Here is a 24,965-nt window from a genome sequence, read left to right on the forward strand (position 1 = left end):
TATCTCCTGAAGAAAGAAAAAAAAAAAACAAAAAAACCTAGCACATCCACATCCAACAAAGATCCCATCTGATTACATATTGTTCATCATCATCATCATCATCATGAAGGCGGATGCGCTGCAGCAGCATCTGCCTCACGTGCATTTTCGTCTGCGCGTAGCCGTCATGTCATAATCAAGAGTCGTTCACTCGTGTCTGAGCTTTTTTTCCCCTCCTGTCTGCACTGAACAAGAAGGTTGCGCTTCATGGATCTCTGTCAGGCAGATTCTTCCGTCTGTCTGTCCTCAGGCTGTGGTCGCATCAGGAAAAGCTTCAGCACCCCAGACAGCTCCTCCTTCCCGCCATGAAGCCCAGCCGAACATTGACAGCGGGGCTCTCAGGGGCCCAGTTTTGCAATAAAACAGCCGATATTCGAACTGTGGAACATGCATACTTTGCGTGATCTAGCTTGCTATAGCGCTACGATTCAAATGCGATGCAGTGCGTTGCATAAATCCACTCTTCAGTTTGTAGATTTCTGCACATGAATCAAATCTACTCAATGAAACAGAGAGAGATAATAACAAATGCTATTCCAGAACTTAAGATGTTTTCACGCTTTATGAAACAGTTAGCCTCTGTAGATTCAATTGTGATTTTTTTAAATTTATTTATATGGTGGTGCAACACAAAGTAGTGAACACCTGTTGATTAATGACAGTGATGCATCGTTTTTATTTACTTCTTTTGTTCAGGTAAAAATGTTTGGTTTGCCTTTGTGGTCAATATTTGGCACACAGTACAATTACATTTATTTTTGGAAATTAAATCAAGCTTGAACAATGACTACTAGATGCCGGCAGAGGGGAAAGAATCTTAGCTTATCACACAAAGTATCAAAAAAATATAGTAAAGTTTGACCAACGTGAAGTCACAACATGTTACAAATGGGTGTGAATATGTAGCAAATATGTCTCCTGCTCATGCAGTTTACTATTTCCTCACTTACAACACCACTTCAGAGGCGACATGATCAGGGTCATGAATGTTTTTTAAAAACTTTTTATGGATATTGTTTTATAGTTAGTTGTGGAAAATTTAACACAGGAAAGTCCCATGACTCACAAAAAACACACACACACCCACACCCACACACACGGTGAGTTTTGTTTGCTAATATCAGAGAGGGAATATAAGAGCCGACTTAAGTGCAGTGATGTAATCGTGGTAATAAGTGACTTCTGGTAGTGTGGTCTGTAACCTGAGCTGCACATCGAAGGGAGAACAAAATAGCAAAAACAAAAAATGTTTATGACTTAAATATAACACAACCAAGCCATATGAACACATTTAAATGAAAACATTTCTGGTGAAACCCCCCTCAAAACAAAGAAAATGCTTTAGAATAAAGAAAATGCAGCCTTTAAGATAGATGCCATGAATTATTGCACTCCTAGCAGTCGCTACAAACCACTTTATTCTCTGATGTCACACCAGGCGCCGTACGAAATGAAGGCAAGCATTTCCAGCCAGAGGAAGTGAGAATTAAACACAAAGAAGCGAAAGGAACAAGCAGCCCAATATCCTGGTCACTGTCCAATAACCTGGTCACTGTCCAAAAAATGTTGCTCTTTCAAACCCAGACCTTTTCTGACTGCAGCTTAAAAAATATTTGATAAACAGTTTTCCCCCCATAGATCCTCAATTAGCTTCAGATCTTTATTGGGGGTCTTTTACTAGCATCAAGAATAGCAGCATACAGTCACCAACCACCATTTTCTCCATGTAGATAATCTTCATGATGCTCATGCGGTTCATGCCACACATAGCCAGTAGGCTAACATTTTGGTCCTATCTTTCCTGGCATCTATTGTTAGCTTCACAGTGGAGCAAAAGTGATCTATTTTGTTTCAATTTTTGGTTTAATAGGATCAGTGCAATATATTTTGGAAGTTGTCTTATGTTCTTTCCAACTGAATTTGGACTATTTTGCACTGCTGAATCCAAAAATGACATCCATTTTTGTCAATCACATCAGGTTTTATTCTAATTTGATTTAGAGAAATCTGATCTTCGGACTAAATTGATGTGACATTTTTGTGACATAATCAGTTAATTTCCATTAATATTTATCATCCAAAAAAGTTTTAGGAGAAAAAAAAAAACATTTTCTAACAGAGTGTATTAATTAAATGTTACAAACTTGGACTTCTGTAAATTTAAAAATAAACACTGATAAGGGTAAGTACACGTAAACTGAACATTACGTCTTGATTGTGTACAATTCTCCGCCTCTTTTCTGTCCTGATGGAGTCTCTCCTCCTGCTCTTTACTCCTTGATTCTCAGGAGACTGATCCACATGTGAAAACAAGTCATGCATTTTGATGTTCATGTTGCATTCATAGTTCAGAAAGTTGACCTGATTGAGCAAAAACAAATTGATTTTTGGATTCAGCTCATCAAAATGACCCTAAAACAGCTGAGAAACCCCAGACAATGTTTTGGCTGTTAACCAGTGTAATAAGTCTATTGAACAGCCTTTTTCTTTTATAAAAGGACATCATTACGCAGTGTGCCCTCTCATTTAGCTATCTCGTCAAACTGTGACCATTTCAGTTATTCGTGGAAACAGTAACGCCGAGCTCAGGTTGCTTACTGATGGAAACATTGTGTCAGTGGTTTTAAATGAGTGCAATGATCCAGAGATCGCTGCTCGACTGGAGGGACGGCTGTGTTTCCCCACCCTCCTCGAAACTACAGAGGCCTCAACAGTCACACAGCACAGCAAAGGAACAGCATCAACCTGTAACAATGGAGCACAACAACACAAGCACTGCTATTGTAGTAAAATACACTCCAGTTTTCATTTTAATGAGGTGTGGCTTCTCTATAGAGTGAGTTGTTGGTCATTACCTTTGGTCATCTGGTCATGTGCAAACAGGTTCGCAGCGCATCGGCTGTATAATCCATCTTTACCTAGCAACAAGTGTTTGCTCTCACCCAGACTCTCACTCATGCACACAGAAACACCAAGGAGGGGGATAAAAAAAAACACAAAAAAAAAACCACACGGGTCAGTTTATGTCAGGAGAAGCTGATTTTGTTACAGATCAGTGAATCTTTGTTTATACTGATTCCCTGAATTCGATGTCCTTGCATCTAAACTGTGCCTGAGCATGTCAGCAGAGAGGGGTGCGATCATCCTTCCTGCACACACACACGTTTGCGTGGCTATCTTTGTGGGGACTTTCCATTGACTTCCATTCATTTCTACAGCCTAAACCTTACCTTTATCCTTTTCCTAACCCATTGTTTTCAATGATTATCTGTCTCATAACAAACTGTCACGACATGGTGACACAGCTTTAACAAATATGGAGAAAACATATTTTTAATTTTAAGTTATTTACTGCGGCCTGAATAAAATGCAACTACATAGCATTTTTGAAAAGTCTGAATTGCTTCAGATGTATTTTGCACGTTGCCTATGACTGCTGCTCGTGGGGAGAGATATTTCAGTAATCTAAAACTAATAGAAAACAATTAAGCAATCTACTTGCATACTGTATGTGGACTGTTGCATGTAAAATTGATGAGCAGTAAATACTGTGCTAGTATCGGTATTGAAACAAAGAAAGCAAGTTGAAAGCCTTTAAAATTGTAAAAAAAAATTTATGGGTCAAAAAAAGACTCAAAAAATTGTAACAGCAGCTGCGCAGGGGGACCCAATCTAATATTTTGTCAGGAGGCGACGCCCCTGGTTCCAGCTGTTAGCAGAAGCTCAGAAGTGAAGTTAAAAGCTGAATGATGCCTCATATCAGGAAAAGGAGTCTGAAAACAAAGAATCAAAAGAACTCAGTGAAAAAGGGGAGTTTTAAAGACAGCACTCATCTTCCAGACAAGCAATCTACTAACTGCAGTGCATACTGGGTAAAAGTGGCAGACAAGTTTGTAGTTCCCATCTGAGTGAACAATTCCAGCTCTTGGCAGGGCTCAGAAGTGAGCATAAAAGCTGAACCAAGTTTCATGTCAAAAACTGAGTTATAAAATAAAGAAATAAAAAAGAAAATAAAAGAATGTGATGAAAAAAGGGACTCCACAATCAAAATTCCAATCTTCAGAATAAGATACGAGCAATAATCCAGCATCCAGTGGAAGTGAGCTGAAGAAATAAAATAAAACATGATCATCCTTCTTATCCTTTTCAAAGAAAGTAAAGCAAGTAATTAAAATGTTCTGAAAATAAAATGCTGACCTTTTATTTACTGGATGCCATTTTTATATTTTAGTTTATATAAACTTGCATTTTGGAACAATGCAAGAACAAATGAACCATATTTGTATAAAACTGTGTATGTGAAGCTCAGTTTGATTAACCATCTGTAACAACAAGAAAGAGATTTGGTAAAACACAATGGGCATCGAGGTAAGGTCAGTGTCTGGGAAAAAACAAGTTCCTGCAAGGAGGAGCTATAATGTTACTGTGTGTGAAATTCCCACCACACTTTCTCAAGAGCTAAAACACGACAAAAACAATATAACAGCAGAACTAGCATTAAACATATTTCAACAGTATGCAAAAAACAAAACCATATTAACATTTCATAAAATGCATAAATATATGCAAATGCAAGTATGTCAGTTATGACATCACTCTCTCTGTGATGTCATAATACCATTCTCTTGTTATGACATCATAAAACAGTCTTAAGTACTTGAACTTTCTTTCAGTCAAGCACTAAAGACTTGCAACTTGCAAAACGTGTACAATGGAGGATCCACAATTTCTTGAGGAACTCGAAGAATTTTACATAAGGATACAACGAAGGAGATTACATAGTTTAAATGCAGAAGAGCTGCTGGAAGAAATGGCAGAGCTAATGCAGAAGATTAAACGATTTTATAATCTGGACGAGTCGGAAGAAGAAGAGATGAGAGAGGCTGTATTGCAACATCTAAGACCAGAAATGAGGCAACAGCAGCAGCAGCAACCATCCTGGAGTATGTGGACTTTCCTGTCCGACTGCGGAGAGTCTTTCATGAGCGGCTTTTCTTTTGGTTTGGGGTTTGGCACAGCTGCAGGAATAGCACTGGGTGTGTACAAACTCTTTTCGTAAACATGAAAATGGATGGTGCTTGTGGGAGGGGGTTCCCGATGATCTTCAGTTGCAGATTCTGGCTCTTGGGACGTGGAATGTCTCTGGGAGGTTCCTGCCTCAAGTGGAGGAGTTTAAGTATCTGGAGATCTCGTTCACAAATGAGGGAAAAGGTGAGCAGGAGATCGACAGGCGGATTGGGGCAGCGTCTGCTGTGAAGCAGGTGCTGTCCCAATCTGTAGTGGTGAAGAAAGAGCTGAGTCACACAGCGAAGCTCTCGATTTACCAGTCGATCTTTGTTCCCACCTCATCTGCGGTCATGGTCTATGGGTCATGACCGAAAGAACGAGGTCCCAGATACAAGCGGCCGAAATGAGTTTTCTCCGCAGGGTGTCCAGGTTCTCCCTTAGAGATAGGTTGAGAAGCTCGGTCATCCGGGAGGGACTCAAAGTAGAGCCGCTGCTCCTCCACTTCGAGAGGAGCCAGTTGAGGTGGCTCGGGCATCTGGTAAGGATGCCTTCTGGACGCCTCCCTGGTGAGGTGTTCCGGGCACGTCCCACCGGGAGGAGGCCCCAAGGAAGACCCAGGACACGCTGGAGGGACTATGTCTCTCGCCTGGCCTGGGAACGCCTTGGGGTTCCTCCCGAGGAGCTGGAAGAAGTGGCTGGGGAGAGGGAAATCTGGGCCTACCTTCTGAAGCTGCTGCTCCATGACCCAGAAACAGCAGAGGAAAATGAATGGATGGACAAAGGTTTTTGTTATCCTTTGAGGATGAGGAGGTTCTACCAACAACTCTACAGATAATTTTTCACTTTCGCTTGTTTTGCCTGACCTGTGGAGGGTAAAACAGAGTTGTTTACTCTGTTTAATTCCCTGAAATTGATTTACTTACCTGGGCATTACATTGTTTCTTCGGTGGAAACTGAAACGCTGGGTAAGCCTCGCTGTCTTCCTGCAAAAAAGGAGGAGAAAGGTTACTGATCTGACAAAATTAATACAAACATGATAAAAGAAAAGACTAAATTGATTCCTCAAAGTGAGGTCCTTATCTGGGGTCTTGGGACTTTCTGTTTGGACGTCGTCTACTGGGTCTTTTGGACCTTCTTTCCTGCAATGAAGAGAAAAAAATTTGGGTGGTTCATTTGCAGGTACTGGTTATAAAAAGTTTTATGTACTTTGATTGGAATGTGGGCTGCACAGTGTGCAAACAAGAAGGGTTCGATTGTCGGCCCTGGAAGACTCCATGTCTATTTGCATGGAGTTTGCATGTTCTCCTATGCATGGGTTCTCTCCGGGTACTCCGGCTTCTCCCATAGTCCAAAAGCATGACTCTCAGGGTTAATTGGTTTCTCTAAATTCTCCCTAGGTGTGTGTGCATAGTTTTATGTCCTGTGTCTCGGTGTTGCCCTGCGACAGACTGGTGACCTGGTCTCTAATGCTCATCAACTTGTTGTTTGTACTCATTGATTTAAATGAACAAAATAAAATAAAAAGGGGAACTATTTGAAAGTGGTGAGGATTTTGGCTGGTAAAAAGTTTAACCTTTTAACATGTCCGGACACTACGCCACACAGTATAAACAATCCCGTAAAAAAACAGGAAAATGTCCTGGTAATTTTCTGCCAGTACATTTTCAGTTTTTTTACGGAATTTCCAGCAGAATTTTTTCCGTAATTTAAGAGATTTTTTCCCGTAATTTAACAGCTTTTATATGTTAAATTTTAAACATAGAAAACTGTTAAATTTTGGAAAAAATACTGTGAAATTACCAGAAACTTCTGACGGAAATTCTGTAAAAAAAAAAAAAAAAAAGAAAGAAAGAAAATATCCTGGTAAAAAGTTACCAGGACATTTCTGTTTTTTTTTCTTCCAGAATTTCCATCAAAATATTTTCCATAATTTAACAGTTTGTCAATATATTATATTTTGTTAACACAAAACTGAAATTATCTGTCTTTTTACTCTGTCTTTTGTGATATAGTCACACTTTTTTAAAAAAACCTTGGACATTTCTAAATACTTTGTCTTCCAAACCATTGAAGTCTGTACTCTATGCCATATATTAATAGTGTAAAATATATTAAAGTTAATGTATTTAATATATTCTTAGCATAATTTTGAAACAAAACTAAATTCTAAGTCTACATGAAATTGTAGAACACAAACACTTAGTTTGAAAGTAGCTCATGCAAAGTGATAAAAATGTCGAATGGTTTTATAAAAATAAAACCATTCGACAAACAATTTGCAGATTTTATTTTGCAATTTAAGACCATAAATTGACGTCATCTAGTCTTTATAACGAACCTTTGCTATTATATATTAAGAGTTAAACATATTCTTGAGCTTGCTAATGTTTATCTTCTGCACATCACAACTAATTTATTGCATTTTACTATACAAATTTCAATGTATAAATTAAATGTAAAGCAGTCTTGACTCTAGTCTTTGTAGTCAAGCAGTTTTGTTAATTGCTATAAGATGGAACATACAAAAATTGCTTTGGAACATGAAAATCATAGTTGTAAACAGGACCAACATACTTCAAAATAAATGCCGAAAAATAAATGAAATACAGGTATAAATATTTAGTTAAAAATCAAATGCTACATAAACAGCCTAATGCCAACGACGGTGGAAGACACTGGATTTATGAATGTGTGCTCTCATTACCTCTAGTCGCTGTGAACATAAAACAAAACAGTCTATTTTATGTTTATGTTCTGCAAAAAAAGGTTAATCCAACTCTTAGGTCCAGTTACCAAGAGCTTGAAATGTTCTGTGACCAGTTCTTGTGCTTCGCAAAGGTTCTTGGTGCACCAGGTTTGATGAGATGTTCAATCACGTTTAAACTTCCAAAGGCTCAAATTTCCCATGGATTCCCAGTCATTCAGTTCATTAAGGGACTTGAACCATCTGGTTGGGATGCAAAGCTGCTTCTTCACCTTCGTCTGCATCGTGTGAGTCGACCTCGTTCAGGGTTTGAGCCCAGAAAATCTCTAAACAAAGAGAATGGATACTCAAGTTTAACACAGAAACACCTCATGTTATAATCATACTTTTTACAAAACACTTCTAAATTAAATTACAGCAGCACATCACCTTGCTCATCAGCGTCTCACCAATTGCTAATAGCTCTTTCACAAACAACAACATTGAGTAATTTTGATCAAAAAAAATCTACACTAGGAGTGCGTCAATTGCAGATTTCTGGCCAATCTTTAAAAATCTGACTTGTCAATTCTGATTTTGGCCGATACTGATCGTCTTGTCTGAATTTTGCTAAATGCAGAAAACGTCAGTGGGTTGGCAACAGTGGGGTGACTATTGATAACTGCAAACATGGAGACATGACCTGGTGGGCCGGTCTATCAGTCAAACGTCTCTAACAGGAGAGGAAAGCGGTTGATTTTTAGATCTTTGCTGAGGTAGATAAGATCAGTGGATGAAATCACTTTCACATGTATTGGCGGATCACCAATCTTCAAAATTAAGGATTTGGGAAAGATTTATTGGTGCACCCCTAAAATACACAATACACAAATATTCTCTTGAGAAATAAAACATACACTGATTTTGCATATTTGTTAAAATAAAGTCACCATGTCATGATTTTTTGTTATGAGACGTATAATTTGTGAAATAAAAACTCCTCCACTCGCCCTGAGCTACTATTTCCATCTGAAGAAATCCATCACTCCCAACCAAAACCAACCAATCAGAGACAGGAGGATAGTCTTAGCGCTGTCAATCAACCTCTTTATGCTGTCAATCAACTTAACATTACAGGAAAACCGTTTATCCACCGTCATCGATGTCCATGGTAGCTAGCCTTAACATTCATCCTTAACATTCATGACAGGTTCCGTTAGCTGCAGCGTAGCCAAACGCAAGAGATCGGGGTGAAGTGGGATGAGCAGCACCACAAGAGTTTGTGATTGACACGCTAAGACCTGCCTCGTGGCTCCGACTGTTTGAATCCAGTTAGCCCTGGCTAACAGAAGAGCTACATTTTTTTCACAGATTATCTCTCATGCAATATCACGACACAGTGACAGCTTCAACAAATATGTAAAAAAAATATCACAAGTTACAGTGCTGCATTAGACATTATTAGAAAGACACATAAGAAAACATTATGTCTATGTTATTGTAGAAAACACCACACACTTCTTAATTTAAACTAAAGGTTTAACAGGTTGAGTAAAACAAAAACAAATGTACACACCTGTTATAAAGATGCCTAGTTGCTTTCCAGGAAAAGTTCAGGAGTGTCTGGATGCAGCTGTTGAGGAGAGAAAACAAAATAACCATATAAGGAGAAAGAAATATAAAAACCAAAACATGCAAGTCTTCCAATAATTAAATCAATTAGTTTTTTTTGTTTTTTTTTTACAATAAAATGAAATCATTTGTTCTGACAACAAATTTAGAACAGTAATATTTATATAGTTTTTAAGCTACAATAACTGATGAGTTTGCAAGCAGGCATTTCAGTAAAAACTCCCAATTGGAAGAATTTTCTTTGCAAACGTCACTTTTATTTACTCTCAGTGATGTTTGTTCCTATTTCAGAAATAGGAAAACTAACTATCTGTATGTACAATCCACTGACTTACAATTTATATGAGGCAAGAAGCTTCTCACCCATTGTAACAGTTTATCAACCTAACCTAGAGGTGTGGCCAAGTCACTGTGTTGTAAGTCTCAAGTCTCTGTCCTCAAGTCCGAGTCAAGTCTCAAGTCAAGACAGGCAAAAGTCGAGTCAAGTCTCAAGTCAGGAACCTTTAATTTCAAGTCATTTCGAGTCGTTTTTATTTTATTTTTTTTAATATAATTTGCAATTATACATACAATTCAAATAATAGACCATTTGTTCTTTTTAAAATCTATTTATCTCAAATGATAGAACATGTGCAGCTGAACACAAAGTATAAAAAACATTTTTAAATTGGACCTCTGTTAAACTTGATATTCAATAAAAAAAAAAGTTTAAAAAAAATGAAATAAGTATATATGAAGTTATCACAAGTAAACTCAGGAAGGTCTGGTGCATTTATTTTTCTGCTTTTATTTCTAAGTATGTTAGTTTCAGTCCTCCGTAAATATGGGCCAGATATTCTAAACACAACATTTATTTTGGGACAGTCACTGCATTTGGCCTGTTTTAACAAATAAACCACATGAAAAAATCAAAATCATTGCAAATAAAGTGGAGTGGTTTTGAATTTGGATGTGATGGTAAAATAAATATGTCAGACGAAGTGGGTTAAATCTACAGACAATTTCACATCTCAATATTGATAAAAACATGTTGTGTGAATCAAGCTGGTCAGAATCACTAAACACAAAATAATGAGCTCATTATTTTATGTCTCACTCAGTTAACTATCCAACTTAGTGTTATATTCAGGGTCAGTGAGATTGTACAATTTTCGTTTTTACAGACATTTTTGAAAGATGACCCAAAAAAAAAACCGGGATTTTTTTGTTTTTCCAGCAAAGCTACTTGGAAATGGGTTCTGTGCGACATGTGACAGTCACGCTGGTCAGTGCATTAAGTCAAAAACAGTTGACTTAATGCACTGATTGCAGTAAACAATATATTGTCAATATAATGTCCCAACGTAGATGTCTTCAAATACACCAACCATCCTTAGATGATACTAGACCCGGCTCATCATCATGATGGGACAGAGAGACTCTGTTCCCTGAGTTCAGGTCCAGAATCTGCTTTCTGTTCTGGAGCCCCGCTCACTATCCGCCGGCTTCCTGAGCTAATAACACGGTGCACATTATTTGTGGAGGCATTTGAAGGACCGGATTTATGGTAAATCATCACCAATTTAACCCGGAGTACACATGCTAACACGAAGTTAGCTAAAGTCAACTATCTCACAGCAAAACGATCTTTGTGAGGCTTCAAATGCCGGACAAAGTTGTACGTCGTGGCATCTCCATCCGATATTCTCTAATTGCATGTTTTACAAGTTGCAGTTCGTTTTTTATTCGAAAGTTCATAACCTACGTAGCCAAAAGAAATTACTCGCATATTCGAGCGGTTATTTCGTCTTTCGTTCCCTGAGCTCTGTGGTGTCGCCTAGTTTTTTTAAATGTCCAAATCCTGTTAATTTGACTGGTTGTGCTGCAGCTACGCACACATATATACATACATAAGGAGAGAGGAAAAACAGGGACGGTCCGGAATGAGTGAAATTAATTAATGACGCCACTTTATAAATAATGTGTTTTAAATTTTAAGACTTTGAGTAAAAAATATCAAGTCTTTTCAAGTAAACAGCTTCAAGTCGAGTTAAGTCCCAAATCAATGGCATGAAAGTCAAAGTCAAGTCCGAGTCTTTGAGCATTTTTTCAAGTCAAGTCTCAAGTCGTGATTTTAACGACTCGAATCCAAGTCATGTGACTCGAGTCCCCACCTCTGACCTAACCTAATCTCAACATGCCTGATTAGAGCACCGAACATGCAACAAATTTAAGGCTGACTGAAACACGAGCCGTCGCCACCCCAGTCTTACCGTCGTCACCTGGTCTAACGGTTTCCCTCCGCCCCCACATTACGTTCATTCGTCTGTCCCCTGGTCTAACAGCTGCTCCCGCTCCCCCCGCCCACATGCTCCCCACCACCACCTAACTACCCCCCACTCCAGGCTACATTTCCCATATTCTAAAACCCCAACTTGACATGGAAAGTATATTTACCGAAGTTAAATGGCCACCAGCTTTTATGTTAACAACCGGGACATCAAATCATGTTTAGCATATAAGACAACTGCAGCTTGATATTTTTAAAAAGCAGGATTGAGACATAAGTAGCATGACGCCATGAACGGTTAGCTTTCACGCGCCCAGTTAAGTTTGACTTGAAAAAATGGCCGGTACTTTGAATTCGGTAAAATACATGAATAGTAATACAGCAGTCACCGCGTTTTACTTTTATAATACACAAGCAAACACAGCATTGTAAAAAATAATATATACCTTTTTTGGAAAAAAAAAAAAAAAGACTGTAAAATAGTTTGCAATTATAGACTGTGCCGGGAGTCTCACGAAGTCAACTACAAATATTTCAAAACATTATTTACAGAAAAGAATGTGTTTTTATTTATTTTACTTTGCCAGTGAGGTGGCAGAAAGGTAACTCCATCTTTTAATCCAACCGAAGTCCAAAAGATATATGTTCCAGGATCCGGTTAGCGAGCTTGAAATGTCGTCTGACATGTATTCGCGCTTCGCGAAGGTTCTTGTTCCCATGATGCAATGCGTAAAATGGAAAATACAGTACAAATACCTGTAAAACTAAAAACGAAAAAATTCCTTCAAATTTCTACTGTACATTTACCCGTTTTTTTGTTTTTTTTTACAGTGCATTTCTACTGAAGCAAACCGAAAAGTTTTGAACAGTACAACTATGTCAAGTAATGACAGTCTTGTGTATAGTCAGTATATTGCTGCTGTTGTATGCAGAAAAAAAAATTGAGCTGACAATATCTTGGATGAGTTTAGGAATATTGTTTACCGTGGAAAAGTCTTGACCAGATACATTATTCATATATAACTTTTAATGTCAAGACATCTTTTCATTTATGCAGCTACAATTAAATGCATTTAAAAAACGCATTTAAAAACTAATTGATCAAGTTATTTTAGGATTACAATCACACAATGTAACTTCACTGTCTTTTATATGTTACACTAATTGAATCTTTTGAGAAAATTGGTTTGAACAAATTTAAGTAAATACAACCTATTTTTCTTTCTATTTTCAGTCCCCACAAGGACCAGCGGGTCCCCACAACGTCGTATGTGCCAGAAAAATGGTCCCCACAAGGTATTACAAACAAATGCACACACACACACATGCACACGCGCGCGCACACACACACACACACACACACACACACACACACACACACACACACATCAGGCGACTCCGGAGGTCAAGCTCTGCGTCTCAAACTAATTATTTTTCCAGGTGCACCGAATCGCCTCGCGAAAGGAAGCTTTTAGTCGCAGGGTGACGCAAGTGAAGACGTGGAAGGAGGAGAGCTGACTCAGCGCATGCTCCCTGCTCGTCTCCTGCATTGTTGACTGTCAATGCAACTCAAATCATTTTCTTAGATTGTTTTATTTTAACATCATGCAAGACGCCGTCGTAAAATATAGAACAATCATGCCATGGACAAGGAAATAAATACACAGAGTAGCCACACTTTTCAGATTCATATTGTGTAGCAAGTGTGTGTTGGTTTATCACACAAAATCTCAAGTTAGTCATAAATGAGGACTTGAGCGATGTCCGTTTCAACTGTGTTTCAAATGACAAAAACAGTAAAGGACTAGCAGAGGGACTGGACTGGAATATTTGCCAGTGTTTGATTAACTTTATTAAACATTGCACATGGAAGTAAAAATAAATAAATAAATTTGTGGTCTATCAGGAACTTGTGGCAGGCAAAACACTGTGTCGTTCATCTGTGACCTCGTGCAACCGTAGCCACACAATTTAAACTGGAATCAAACACAAAGGTTCAGGATCTGCTCCAGTTGTTCGTGTGACGAAAGTTTTCAGGCAGCCTTCCACAAATGTCATCTGATATCACCTCACGGTGTAAAATGTCATCCTGGGGTCAGATAGATCTACTTCGTATTGACAGTGACGCATCGAGGATTGATCTGAGCGGAGGTCTGAACGCTTATCGGGCGGCACGACTTTTTGAAATCACTTTGTACTGTGTGTTTTTGGACAGCACCAGCTGCTGCCCTTTTAACAGCGCAATGTAACTGGTCTTCAATAGATGTGGGAGGGTTATTTTTTTGTTAAACTATGTGTGACAGTGACTGGCAGGACTCCTCCTGCCAACCTCTGACCTGACAATAATGTTTTAAATATTAGAGAACTGTAACCTCAGACTTTAAAACTCCTAATGAACTGTTTGTGTCTAAAAGCGACTGCCTCTTAAACACAGTCCTGGCTGGATCCTCAAGCCTATCGACAATTAGGGCTGATAAGACTGTGAATCATTTGTGGTCCTTCCAAAAATAAGCGATACAGGACATTCTGTTAAAGCTTGAGGCATTATTGCTACATGTGAAACTGTTTTTTGTGCATACTTGTCGGAGGTCCAGGTCAGCCAGCTCAATGGTGTTTTGTTCAAGACTACCAGGCCGTGAATTCAATTCAAGCTCCAACTGTATACATCCAAATACTGCAGTGTCCCAAATTCCACCTGGTGTCAAAGTTTTCTTTGAGAGTCTTACAGTCTCTAAGGCTGCACTGAAAAACAGTTTAGAGTCTCTCACCCTGTGTGATGGGACTGCACCGTTTCAGTATGTTGATGAAATCCTCATTTGAGGCCAAGCTGCTGCTCGGTGCACAAAAGACATTGAAACATTTACATGCTTTTGGACACAAAGTTAGTTTGTCAAATTTGCAATTTGTGCAGGAAAGTGTTACATTTTTAGGTCTTTTTATCACTGCTGATGGATACTTTGTCCTCACAGCGTGTTTCCTGGGGTTCAAAATATTCCCAAGCCCACCACTGAGAAACAACGTTTGCCATCATATTGCAGAAATTCAATTCCCAGTTACTCTGAGGACCCCTAATCATTTAACAAAGACCTGGGAGAACTGCGCATCTGCTGAGCTCATCATACAAACTACTTCTTAGTGCAACGCTGGTAAAAAAAAAAAAACCATGTTAAAGGGTTAATAGAGGAGCAATGTGATGACTTCCTGAAGGCGAAGTGTCAGAAGAGCAGGAGTTTTTAATAGAGGCCCAATTTCAATCCGTAAAGGTACTAAGTTAAAATTATTTTAAGTTATGTTTGATACATACAGCATTTTCATAACAACTGAAAGTAACATAGTTACTGGATTGTGCTATGAAATGGCACTATGTGCCTGGAAGATCCATAATATGGCCCCTTTAAATACTACTAACATGCAGTGCGTTCAGTGGGTAGCATTGATGTCTCACAGCTAAATGAATCTAGATTCAAATGTCATCTGGCAAATGATGACCTAAAATTCAGCTTCCCAGAAAAGAGAGACTGCACAAGACCAAGATATTTCATAAATAAGTGTCAGAATGTATGTATACGTTTGGCCTAGAAAATCATGGAGACGATGATCGACTCAACACTCACTGACACCCTCTACAGGAAGGAGAGGATATGGTTATTTCTGAATGACTGTTTTAGAAAAAGGTGTCTAAGCCACAGGAATAATATAGATTGTAGTATAAAGTTTAGCTATAGATTCACAAGGTGAGGACTGTGGCAGGAGTCAGAGTTGCAAACAACAACAGACAGACATGTCCAGGAAACGAGCTGCATTGTTCAGATCTGCTCCTGAAACAGAGATAATGTTATAAAAGCGTCTTAGATTCGTTTCTAATTCACTGCTCAGTTGTCCAAAGTTTTGTTTTCTGGTGAAATCATTTTTTTCTTTTCATTTGGAGATCAACGTCCAAAGATTTAGAGGAAGAGTAGAGACATAGCTTCTAGATGAATGATCAAACTTTTTTTCCCCCTCTTTTCTATGCATCAGGAAGAAACACAAAACTAGATTTCACAAATCCACCACTTAATAGTCAATGTATAATCCAATCAATAGATTAAAAATGTGTATGAATAAATTAAAACTTTACATCAATTCTAAAATCTAACTAAACACTTTACATCCTTTAGTTGTTGTAAGGGGCATGGATATTTGACTTCATGCTGCTGTTTTCCTGCTGGATGGTGAACGTGCAATTAAATGTGGGGGCCATGTCATCTGCTGAGGGAGGTCGACTTTGTCTCATCGGGTCCAAACTCAGCTGCCAGGATAATGTGAATCACCTCAAGCTGCCCTCTGCTGACCAGCTTTAAAGAGACGCTGATTTCCTTTCCCAGCAGGAGGACAGCTCTACCAAAAGTACCAATATCTGCTTTTATCTCTGCAGTATCACTGGTGAGTAAACTCAAAAGGAAGATGAGAGACATCAGAGGCAACAATGAAATTTAAAGCAAACTGAGTCAATGAGCCTGGTTCAAAATATTAATGCAATAAATTTTAACCAATAACCAAAACATCACAGAAATGCAGGTGTCACTTTGCTGGTGTTTCTGCTGGTGGGCTCCACTTCAAGTCGGCACAGGCTATAAAGTCTCCTAAGGGCCTCATTAAATTTTAGAGCAGCCGCTCAAAAGCCAGATGCCATTTTCAGAAGCCTCGGCTAGGACAGTTTCAATTTTGCTCAGCAGGGGGCAGCATTGTGCTTTGGGAACGTCTCGGATTACTGATCGGAAATAATGCCATCAACTGGTGAGTCAACTTTTCCATTTACTGTGTGTGTGCGTGTGTGCGTGTGTGTGTGTGTGGCGGGGGCGGGGGGAGTATCCCGTCTAAAGAAAGCCCAACCAGCTATAAAACAATAATTTGTTTTATTTTTACTAGAATACGGCCCGAAATACACAGTTCAAATAGTTTATATTCTTCATTTAATCAATCATTTGAACAAGTTTTCATTTATTTGACCAATTTTCAACCAAATATCTGACAGGATTCAACAAAAAGGTCGCAGTTAGCGTCACAGACATGCCTGATAAGGTAAACCGAAAACAAGACCCTGCAAGCTGCAAAACTGTCACACACGCAAACGCACACACGCACCATCATGCTGAATCATTTTTGGGTTTGCCATCTTCTGTAAGCATTCCTAAAACCCTCATTGTCCAACCTCCCCCCCCCCCTCCAGCGGGAGGGGCAGCTATGGGTCCGAACTCACACAGTGATTTCCGAAAGACAAGTCGGGTCGCAAAGGGAGCTGGAGAAGGTTTATCCATCCTGGTCTGCAAAGATGCCACATAAGAGGAGAAGCCACGGCCATCAGAAAAACACCAAGGAGGTACGTTGGATCTTTGCTTTCATTACAAGCACTCATAAACTCATAAAGAGCCAAACAATGCAACCTGCACAATGACAGACAGGACTGTTTTTTGGCACTTTTGGACCTGATTCATCCTCTGCACCAGATACGAGTGACTGAATATTTCAAAGCTACTAACAACCAGCTTGCTTTCTCTCCACTTAGAGGCATGATGACTAAGGCTTCTGGAACGCTAATGATAACCAGTAAGACGTTTGTCTTTTCATTTTTGCGTTTCCAAAAAAAATTAAAAAAAAAGCAAATGTGTTCGCTGGGTGGAGTAGGCCAGTAAAATGCTGCAAACAGGTCGCTGCGTGTGGCTTAAGGAGCCCGAAATTCCTTCGAAAGTTGTGAAACTCTCTGCATCCATTGAGTCAGAGAAAGGAAGTGTTGCAGAGCAGACAGTGTGCGACAAGGTGCAGTCTGCAGGGAGTGGCACGTCTTTAGGGGAGGCATGACATAAAGCAGGATTTGTTTCTGAGAGCGCAGGAAAAGAAGTGCAGACTTCAGCTTTGGTCCCTCATGGCGTACGCTGCGTACTGGATGAGTCTTGTAAGTACACCAGCGTTGCTCTCAGACTGTCTCTTTCTCTTTCCCCCCTCCTCCCCCCGCTCCCCTGGCAACACCGCATTTAAAGGCAGTAAATTTTAATTAATAATTGGCACTCCTTTTGGTAGCGGCGCTTTAATGCAGAAAGCCCAGCAAGTCTGAAAACGTCTCGGTTCTGCTTTGAAACTTGACTCAAACTATATGCAGTGTTGTAGCAGCTTTATCCTGTCACCAAACATTATTTATACAGGAAGGCGTGTGGCTATTTGAACTGAGATAACTTTATGAACAGGGGATGTTTTTTTATTACATAGCATACCTACTGAAGTTATGCAGTTAAGCATAATCTGACATATTTTAAATTAATACTAATGTCTTTTTTTATTTTTATTTGGCATTTTGTTATGTGTCCACAAAGCAAAGTAGCATGAGTAACCCATTGAAACAATAGGTTGAAATGGCTGCATCCTGTTCACTGGTTCCACCGAATTCAGATTGAACAATAATAATCATTCTGCCTCCAAAACGTTTGTTCTCATAATAACAAGCTGGTGTGTGTGTGTATGTGTGTGTGTGTTTATAGCAAGGAAGAGCAGCCGCTCCTCGTCTTGAAGTCCATCATAATAGCAAATCTTCATTGTATTCCTCTGCAGTGTCTCATTATGGCAAGGTACTGATTTCACCTCCTTCTCTTGTCTCTCTCTCTCTCACACACACACACACACACACACACACACACACACACACACACACACACACACACACACACACACACACACACACACACACACACACACACACAACTCATTCATTTGCACCAGGTTGATGAAATATGTTTTATTAATCTCATGAAATATAGCTCAGAGGTTTTTGGGGGATGTTTCAGTTTAATTGAGTGAATAAAATGAAATATACTGAAGTGAAATTGCTAACTGTGCAGCTATTAACTTTGTCTGTTATATGGATGTAATAAGTCTACCCTGTGGGTAGGGTAAGGTTTTGGTTTTCTGTGTTATTTTAGTAAAAAAAACAAAACAACCTAAAATAACAGGATTCGCACAAAGTTATTTCTTAGCTCATAAGGGTTTTAAATAGCTTACCATTGTGCTGTGTTTTCTGGAGTAATACAATCCAAAAGTGGGAGCAGCAGACAAAGACTGAATTATGAGAAACTCACCGTGGATTAGTGTTTGTTGTTTTATATTAACATGAAAGGGTGTGTGAGTGTGTGTGTGTGTGTGTGTGTGTGTGTTTGTCTCCCTCTGCTGTGTACAGTCACAGTCAGGTAAGCCTGGGTTATCCGTCACCCGATGACGAGATAAAGACTCTCTCTACAGATTCGGGAAAAGTCTTAGGATTCGCACAAAGTTATTTCTTAGCTCATTTTTCTTCTGGAGACTTTCAAGGCTTTGGATCGCTTTTATTGGGAAAAATCTAATTTTTATTAATTTTTTTCTTCTCTGTGTCTTATAATAAACTTCTCATGTTTTAGGTCAGTTAGGATGACCAAAATTATTTCTACTTGCTAAGACTAATAGGGTGTATTTTTACTACTTCCATATATCCAGATGTTTACACTAAGATTAATTTGCCATTAAATCATTTGTGGAAAACCAGATGACGATGGGGACGCTTAGGAAGCTTTCTGATTAGCTTAAAGTATTTCGATTAAACAGAGGCACACCTGGTTATACACTTTTGAGCAACTCCTCAAAGACACTGTTTCATTGTGTGACATCATGGGAAAAATGAAAGACATCAGCCCAGAAAACCAAGTCTGATTCATTCTTGGCTACAATTTCTGAATACCTGGAGTTGCCACAATAATCTGTCCAAACAATGATGTTAAAGAATAGACACTGTGGTATTGTCCAGCCTTCGTATCGTGCAGAGAGGAGACCGTTTTGGGTCTGAACTGTGCAGATCAACCTCAGATCAAAACAAAAAGGCTTTTGAAGAATCTGCCTGAAGTTGATTATTCACAATCAAACAAGTCCTGTATCAGCCTGGGCTGAAAGGCCACCAAGAGAGGGAGAAGCTTTCACTGCAAGAGCAAAACAAAATGGGGCAATTACAGTTTGGAAACAGACTCACAGTTTTATAGAGACGCGCTCTCGGTCTTTTGCCACAACGAGCACAACGATGATTCAGTAAATGGATTAGGTTGTTGCAGTCTCCGCCCGAGAAGCCGTGTTGATGCAAAGTGATGCTGACAGCTTGTGATATTGGATTTCATTACAGCTGACAGTACAACTCCATTTTAAGGAGATAGTGACATCAGCTGCCACGTCCTTGTTAACGTTTTCACATGAATTCACTTCAAGGGCGAACGATTAAGACGAGTTTCATGAACTTTTACTAAGCGTGTGCAGTGTAGGATGTAGGAGCAAGATCTGAAATCACATTTATTTGGACGTGAGATTCACTTTCAACGTGCTAACACACTCTGAGTGTCCTATGATCGCTTTCTGAATAATCTGATGTGCTTTTTGTTGAATTATTTAAGTTTCCTGTTTTATTTTTAGACCTCTTCCGTTTCTGCTTCTTTTTTTTTTTATTCCACACATAAAGATTTCAGATAATCAAACAAGTGTTTTTTTTCCAGATATAAATACAGAGAACAGTTTTTAAATTCTGTTTTTTTTTTAATACAACCAAGAAAATGATCTTAACTAACCTGGCCCATTGATAAAAATGTATCACCACCCCCACCCTCCCTCCTCCTGAAATCATGAATTACCTATAATTATCCACCTTCTTTGGAAAACTTTTCAACTGGCCACACCTGCGCCTGATTACTGCAGGATCTGTGGAATCAACGACTGACGGCACGAATTGGGTTAAATAATCTCAAAACACAACACGTCCTCAATCTATCGATCAATCTAAAGAAATTCTACATACGTAAGTCAAGAAATTAACCCGTTAAACCTGGCCAATGGTGGCTCAACCGCTTATTAGGTTTAGGGGCCAATTTCTTTTTCCACATAGGCCAAGGTTGGTTTGGAAATCGTTATTTGCTTTTTTTTGTATCTCTTCTGCTCATATCTGTGTCTGACATTAAAGTTTGTTTTGACGATTTGAGACATGTTAGCGTCATAAAAATAGAAAACATAAGAAATGTGCAAGGGTGCAGATACTTTTTCACAGCGTGCACTAAATGCACTGAGGCTCTAAATATAAAGAGGAACCCACAGATTAGCAGCAGAGTCCAGTTACATATACCACACTATATATAGGAGACAGTGATGGCATCTTCTAGTTTCTTATTTATACCTCAGTGACTGTATTTATATATTTTTTACGGTTGATTTTTTACGGTTGATTGCTGAAAAATGAAAAAAAAAAAAAATCCAAAACATTCATTTCAGTGCAGGTGTTAAAATGAAACTGTATTCACTGAACTTTCAGATAAAGCTCTGCTGATTTCTATCTAAATAGCTGTTTGGGACGCATCTGCAGCAGAAAACATTCATTTCCCATGGTGCACCAGCTTGTCTAGCAGGTTCATTTATCTGCGGTGTTTTACGCAGCCGAAGGCGTGCCGGTCTGACCGGGACCGTGCCAGGGTTTGCTATGTGGGAGAGCCTGTACTGTTACTCTGTTCTCACATGTTTCACGTATGATTGTTTCCATTAGTGCATGTGAAGTACGTTCTCAGGTAAAGGAGCCTGAACACCTTTGGTGACTTTTGTAGCGGTAGGGTGTGGAGGAAAAGGGTTTAGAAAAGGCACACTCGTATAACATGATTCGGTATGTCTGTATTTTTTTCCTACCCGAATAATCCCCTCTTTTTATTTTTGTAATAAATGCAGATATATCTCAAGTGGTTTTCTCTGGATATGCAAACTAGAGAAATTGAATTAGAGAAAAAAAAATGAGGAAGTAAACTGGTAAAAGAAAAACACATAATGGTTTCCACAGTGACTTGGGATTGAGGCAAGAGAAAAACATTTCTGTACCATCACAAACATAATCGAGCGGTTTCCTAAAGCTTTAACTGGAACTTTAATTGTCAGTGTGTCCATTTGAATCATGTATCTCTGGATTTCATATCTTCTGTTGTAGTCATCTGTCTTTGAAAAAAAAAAGCTCATTATTCTTCACTGTCAGATTGTTTGCCACCAAACAATCCAGGATTTATTTGAAGTGAAACTAAGTAGGATTTTGTGTAAATAATAATAAAAAGTATGGTGGAGGGATTGTTATTCTGTGGACTTGTTCCTGCACCTCTTGTTATTCCACGCTGGACCGCGTGGAATAACAAACCTGAGGACTCTGAATAAAAATCTGGTTGCCTCTGCCAGAAAATTGAACATAATGCTGTTAGTGGATTTGCTTGGTGAACTAATGATCCAAAAGATCTGGTCAATTTTAGTCACCAAGCCCAAAGGCCCCAGGAGAGAGACTATGAAAGGAGCAGTAGATCAAACATCCCTCTGTGTGAAAATTAAACCTTGTGTAACATAGAATAAGTGCTATTGGCAAAAAAAAAAGGGCTGTGCAAAATCGTAACATACGACCAACAATTACGGCGCTGATTTTGTTAGAAATTATTTATTTACCTAATGCTCATTCCACATTTCCAGAACAGGAGGCAATACATTTGCAACCTTCTTATCGGTACATTTATTCTTTAGCTGTAAGAAAGTCTTGCTATCTCAAATAGCTGAATAGTTTGTTAATAAAGTGATGCAATAAAGGGTGAGTGAGGGATGAGGTCATCCCACATGTTCGTAAAGTTCCTGAAATGCATCCCACTCCCATGTGTGTGTGCGCGTGTGTGTGTGTGTGTGTGTGGGCAGCACTGGACGCTCCCTGTTGTTTTTATGTCACAATGCTGATTCGTTTCCATCAAACAATTGTGTGTGTTTGAGAGAGACAGATTTGCTGCTTATGAAGCCTTAATGATTCACCTATTGAGACACACAAGTGAATGCGTTGTTCTGGGCTGGTTGAAACTGGTTGTGAAAGCGTTTGGTTGTCAAGAAAATTAATTTGACGTTAGGTTGAGGTGTGCTTCAAAAAGGCTGAAGAAGCCCAAACGGCTCAGTTGTCGGACTGAATGTGCCTCAGTGATTCAATCAAAGAATTTTTTTTTTTTTTACCTGCTCACCGCACCCATTAACTATTTAAAGAGAGACGTAAAGTTGTGGAGAAACGAAAGCATCAGAGATATGACAGAGATTGCAGTTTCTACTTTTGCTTAATTTATAAATTGTAAATGTAACATTAGCTCAGCTAAATAAAACCCACATTTCTTGTGATATTTCTTTTATTTGTTTTGCATATAGCAAGAGGAGTAGGGTAGGATTCACGACGCACACTCTCTCTCGCCTTCCCTTCAACCTTTGCACAGCTATTTATCTGTGTGTTCGCAGAGAAACACTCCCTACATTCCTGGCTGTTGAAAGCACGCCGCTCTGCTTTGCTGCCCATCGCAGCACAAAAACCTTTCTTGCCATGGACTTTCTTTTGCTCATTTAAACATTGATTATATCCAGGGTGTAACCTTTATCGCTTCCTGCTTTTATCTTTAAGAGGTAAAATCAGGGTGGTAAAAAAATAAGGTTAAAGTTCTCCACTCAGCGTTTTTCTTCTCTTTGTTTACTTTCCATGGTGATTCAACGAGGGTGTCGGGAACGTAGCACAAGCCTTTTATTACTGTATCCCTGTAGGAAGTGTGTGTGAACATGTGTTAGTGCCATTGGTGTAATAATTGTATGGCATAAAGATATGAAGATTTATTTTTTTCTATGCGCATATGGCTTTGTGTGTGCGTCCAAACATGATCTGATGTCAGCTCACGTCCCCTTATAGCCCAGAGACAGTTACACCGCTGCCTTCTCTGACTTTATCCAACATCTGATCCCTCTCTGCTCCTTAACCACACCTCCCAGTCGCTCTCCCCTCCCATCTCTTTTTTCATTCGCCGCTTCCTGCCTGCCTGCTGGGAACATGCTGCAAGCCGACAGATAGGACTCGCAGGCTGACAGACAAACACACACAGATTGGTCGAACATGGGCCAGATATTGAGCTGGATCCGAGGCCCGCGGGATGCCCAGGCCCTACAGGATGTGTCTGTGGAGGAGGTCTGTGCCAAATGTGTTTTATTTTGTATGCGTGTGTGTTTGTGTGCTTATGCCGTTGTAACTAATCTAAATGTGTCCACGTGCGGTTTGTTTTGGGACAAAATTTCAAACAGCATACTTCTAATGCAACGAGCTCACAGTGCTGTTAGTGCTCTTCGTGTGGTTTGTGGTACTTGTTGGACAAGAGGACTTATAGGGGAAACTCAGAGTCAACCCGAGTCAGACTTCACTCTCTCTCTCTCTTCAGGAATGTGCGAGGCTCCCGGTTTGCCTCTGAGTTCAGTGTGTGTGTGTATGTGTATGTGTGTGTGTGTGTTGCTCAGAGTGAGATATTCAACCAAGACGGAGACAAGGCCTGCAGTGTCCAACTCAAGCAGAAACAAACATTAAAAACTATCATGAAAATGTAGTAACCATTCTAATGCTGTTAGAAAAAAAACGAGAGTTTGGTTTTGGCTAACGTTTCAAAAAAGGGTTTGATTTCTGTTTCCCACCCTGAAACGTATTCCCATGTGCTTATCTAGAGCAGCAGATGAAGCAATTTGACTTGGGTGTGTATCCGCAATAAGACTAAATGCGTTGGACTTGTAAAACTGCATGTAGGTCGAACCCTGCAACCTCAGCCTCGTTATCTTTGGGCTCTCAACCTGACAGCCAGGGTGACTCCGTGGTGATTTATCCCAGACTGCGTCGATGTCGCCATCCTGTTATCAGGGTCGCTCTAGTTTGCTGCTAGGGGATTTTATTTGCTAATGGATTAGCGGAAGAGGCCTGAGCACAGAGAGCGTATCAGTGTTGCAGATGGAAGATATGTGCAGATCTGAAACACTGAAGTTGATCCAAACAGAAGACTGCAACCCTGGTCCTGGAGAGCTAACCTCACCTGCAGGTTTCAGATGTACTCCTGATGCTCTGCAGCAATGTGCAAGCTCACAATTAACAAGAACTAGATAATCTGTGTGAAGTTCAGTTCACACGGGTTGGGGCTAAATTGATTCGTATTGATCAGCACCTAATTAACTAAACTGAAGTCTCAATCCCACTATTAGCTTTCTTTGTCGTTCATCTCTGAATGACTTACATGTCAGTTTAATTAGAAGAATATAAACGCACACTAAGGATAATAGATCCATATAATTTACCAAAATGCCCACTTGATATCTATGTTGTAAATTAATCCAGAACATTTTAAGGAAAGCAAAGACTTGCAAACACTCTGCACTTCCACGTATGTTTCATTTTGTCCTTGTCTTGGAGTGCATGAACTGAAGTATAATTTTGCCAAATTTACAGTAAAGCGGTTTTGTCATTTG

At 39.4% G+C, this 24,965-nt stretch overlaps 1 protein-coding gene and 2 long non-coding RNA genes across 22 annotated transcripts in view; 2 read left to right on the forward strand and 1 right to left on the reverse strand.

The window, feature by feature from the left end:
- Positions 1 to 3,728: 3,728 nt before the first annotated feature.
- LOC145551737 (uncharacterized) lies at positions 3,729 to 16,945 on the reverse strand. The gene is made up of 5 exons (XR_014087628.1): positions 16,870 to 16,945; positions 9,306 to 9,362; positions 7,751 to 8,076; positions 5,970 to 6,185; positions 3,729 to 3,812 (listed from the first exon to the last, which is right to left on the reverse strand). It is a non-coding gene; the product is annotated as an uncharacterized LOC145551737 (long non-coding RNA).
- Positions 4,471 to 13,307, forward strand: LOC108166284 (uncharacterized). The gene is made up of 3 exons (XR_014087629.1): positions 4,471 to 5,075; positions 12,865 to 12,926; positions 13,071 to 13,307. It is a non-coding gene; the product is annotated as an uncharacterized LOC108166284 (long non-coding RNA).
- The window catches only part of cast (calpastatin), a 42,898-nt gene continuing 34,789 nt past the window's right edge, over positions 16,857 to 24,965 (forward strand). For 4 of the 20 annotated variants that reach the window (XM_081607328.1, XM_081607334.1, XM_081607339.1 and 1 more), the window contains exon 1: positions 16,857 to 16,989. In XM_081607328.1, the coding sequence (XP_081463454.1) occupies positions 16,942 to 16,989 (48 nt within the window). In that variant the 5' untranslated portion in view covers positions 16,857 to 16,941. Of the gene's footprint in view, positions 16,990 to 17,398; positions 17,563 to 18,142; positions 18,230 to 23,494; positions 23,653 to 24,965 lie in introns of those variants that run through there. The other 16 variants (XM_081607327.1, XM_081607333.1, XM_081607338.1 and 13 more) reach the window with 9 other exon arrangements.

This window comes from Poecilia reticulata, chromosome 5, assembly GCF_904066995.2.
Source record: "Poecilia reticulata chromosome 5, P_reticulata-male-v2, whole genome shotgun sequence".
Classification (NCBI taxonomy): Eukaryota; Metazoa; Chordata; class Actinopteri; order Cyprinodontiformes; family Poeciliidae; genus Poecilia; species Poecilia reticulata.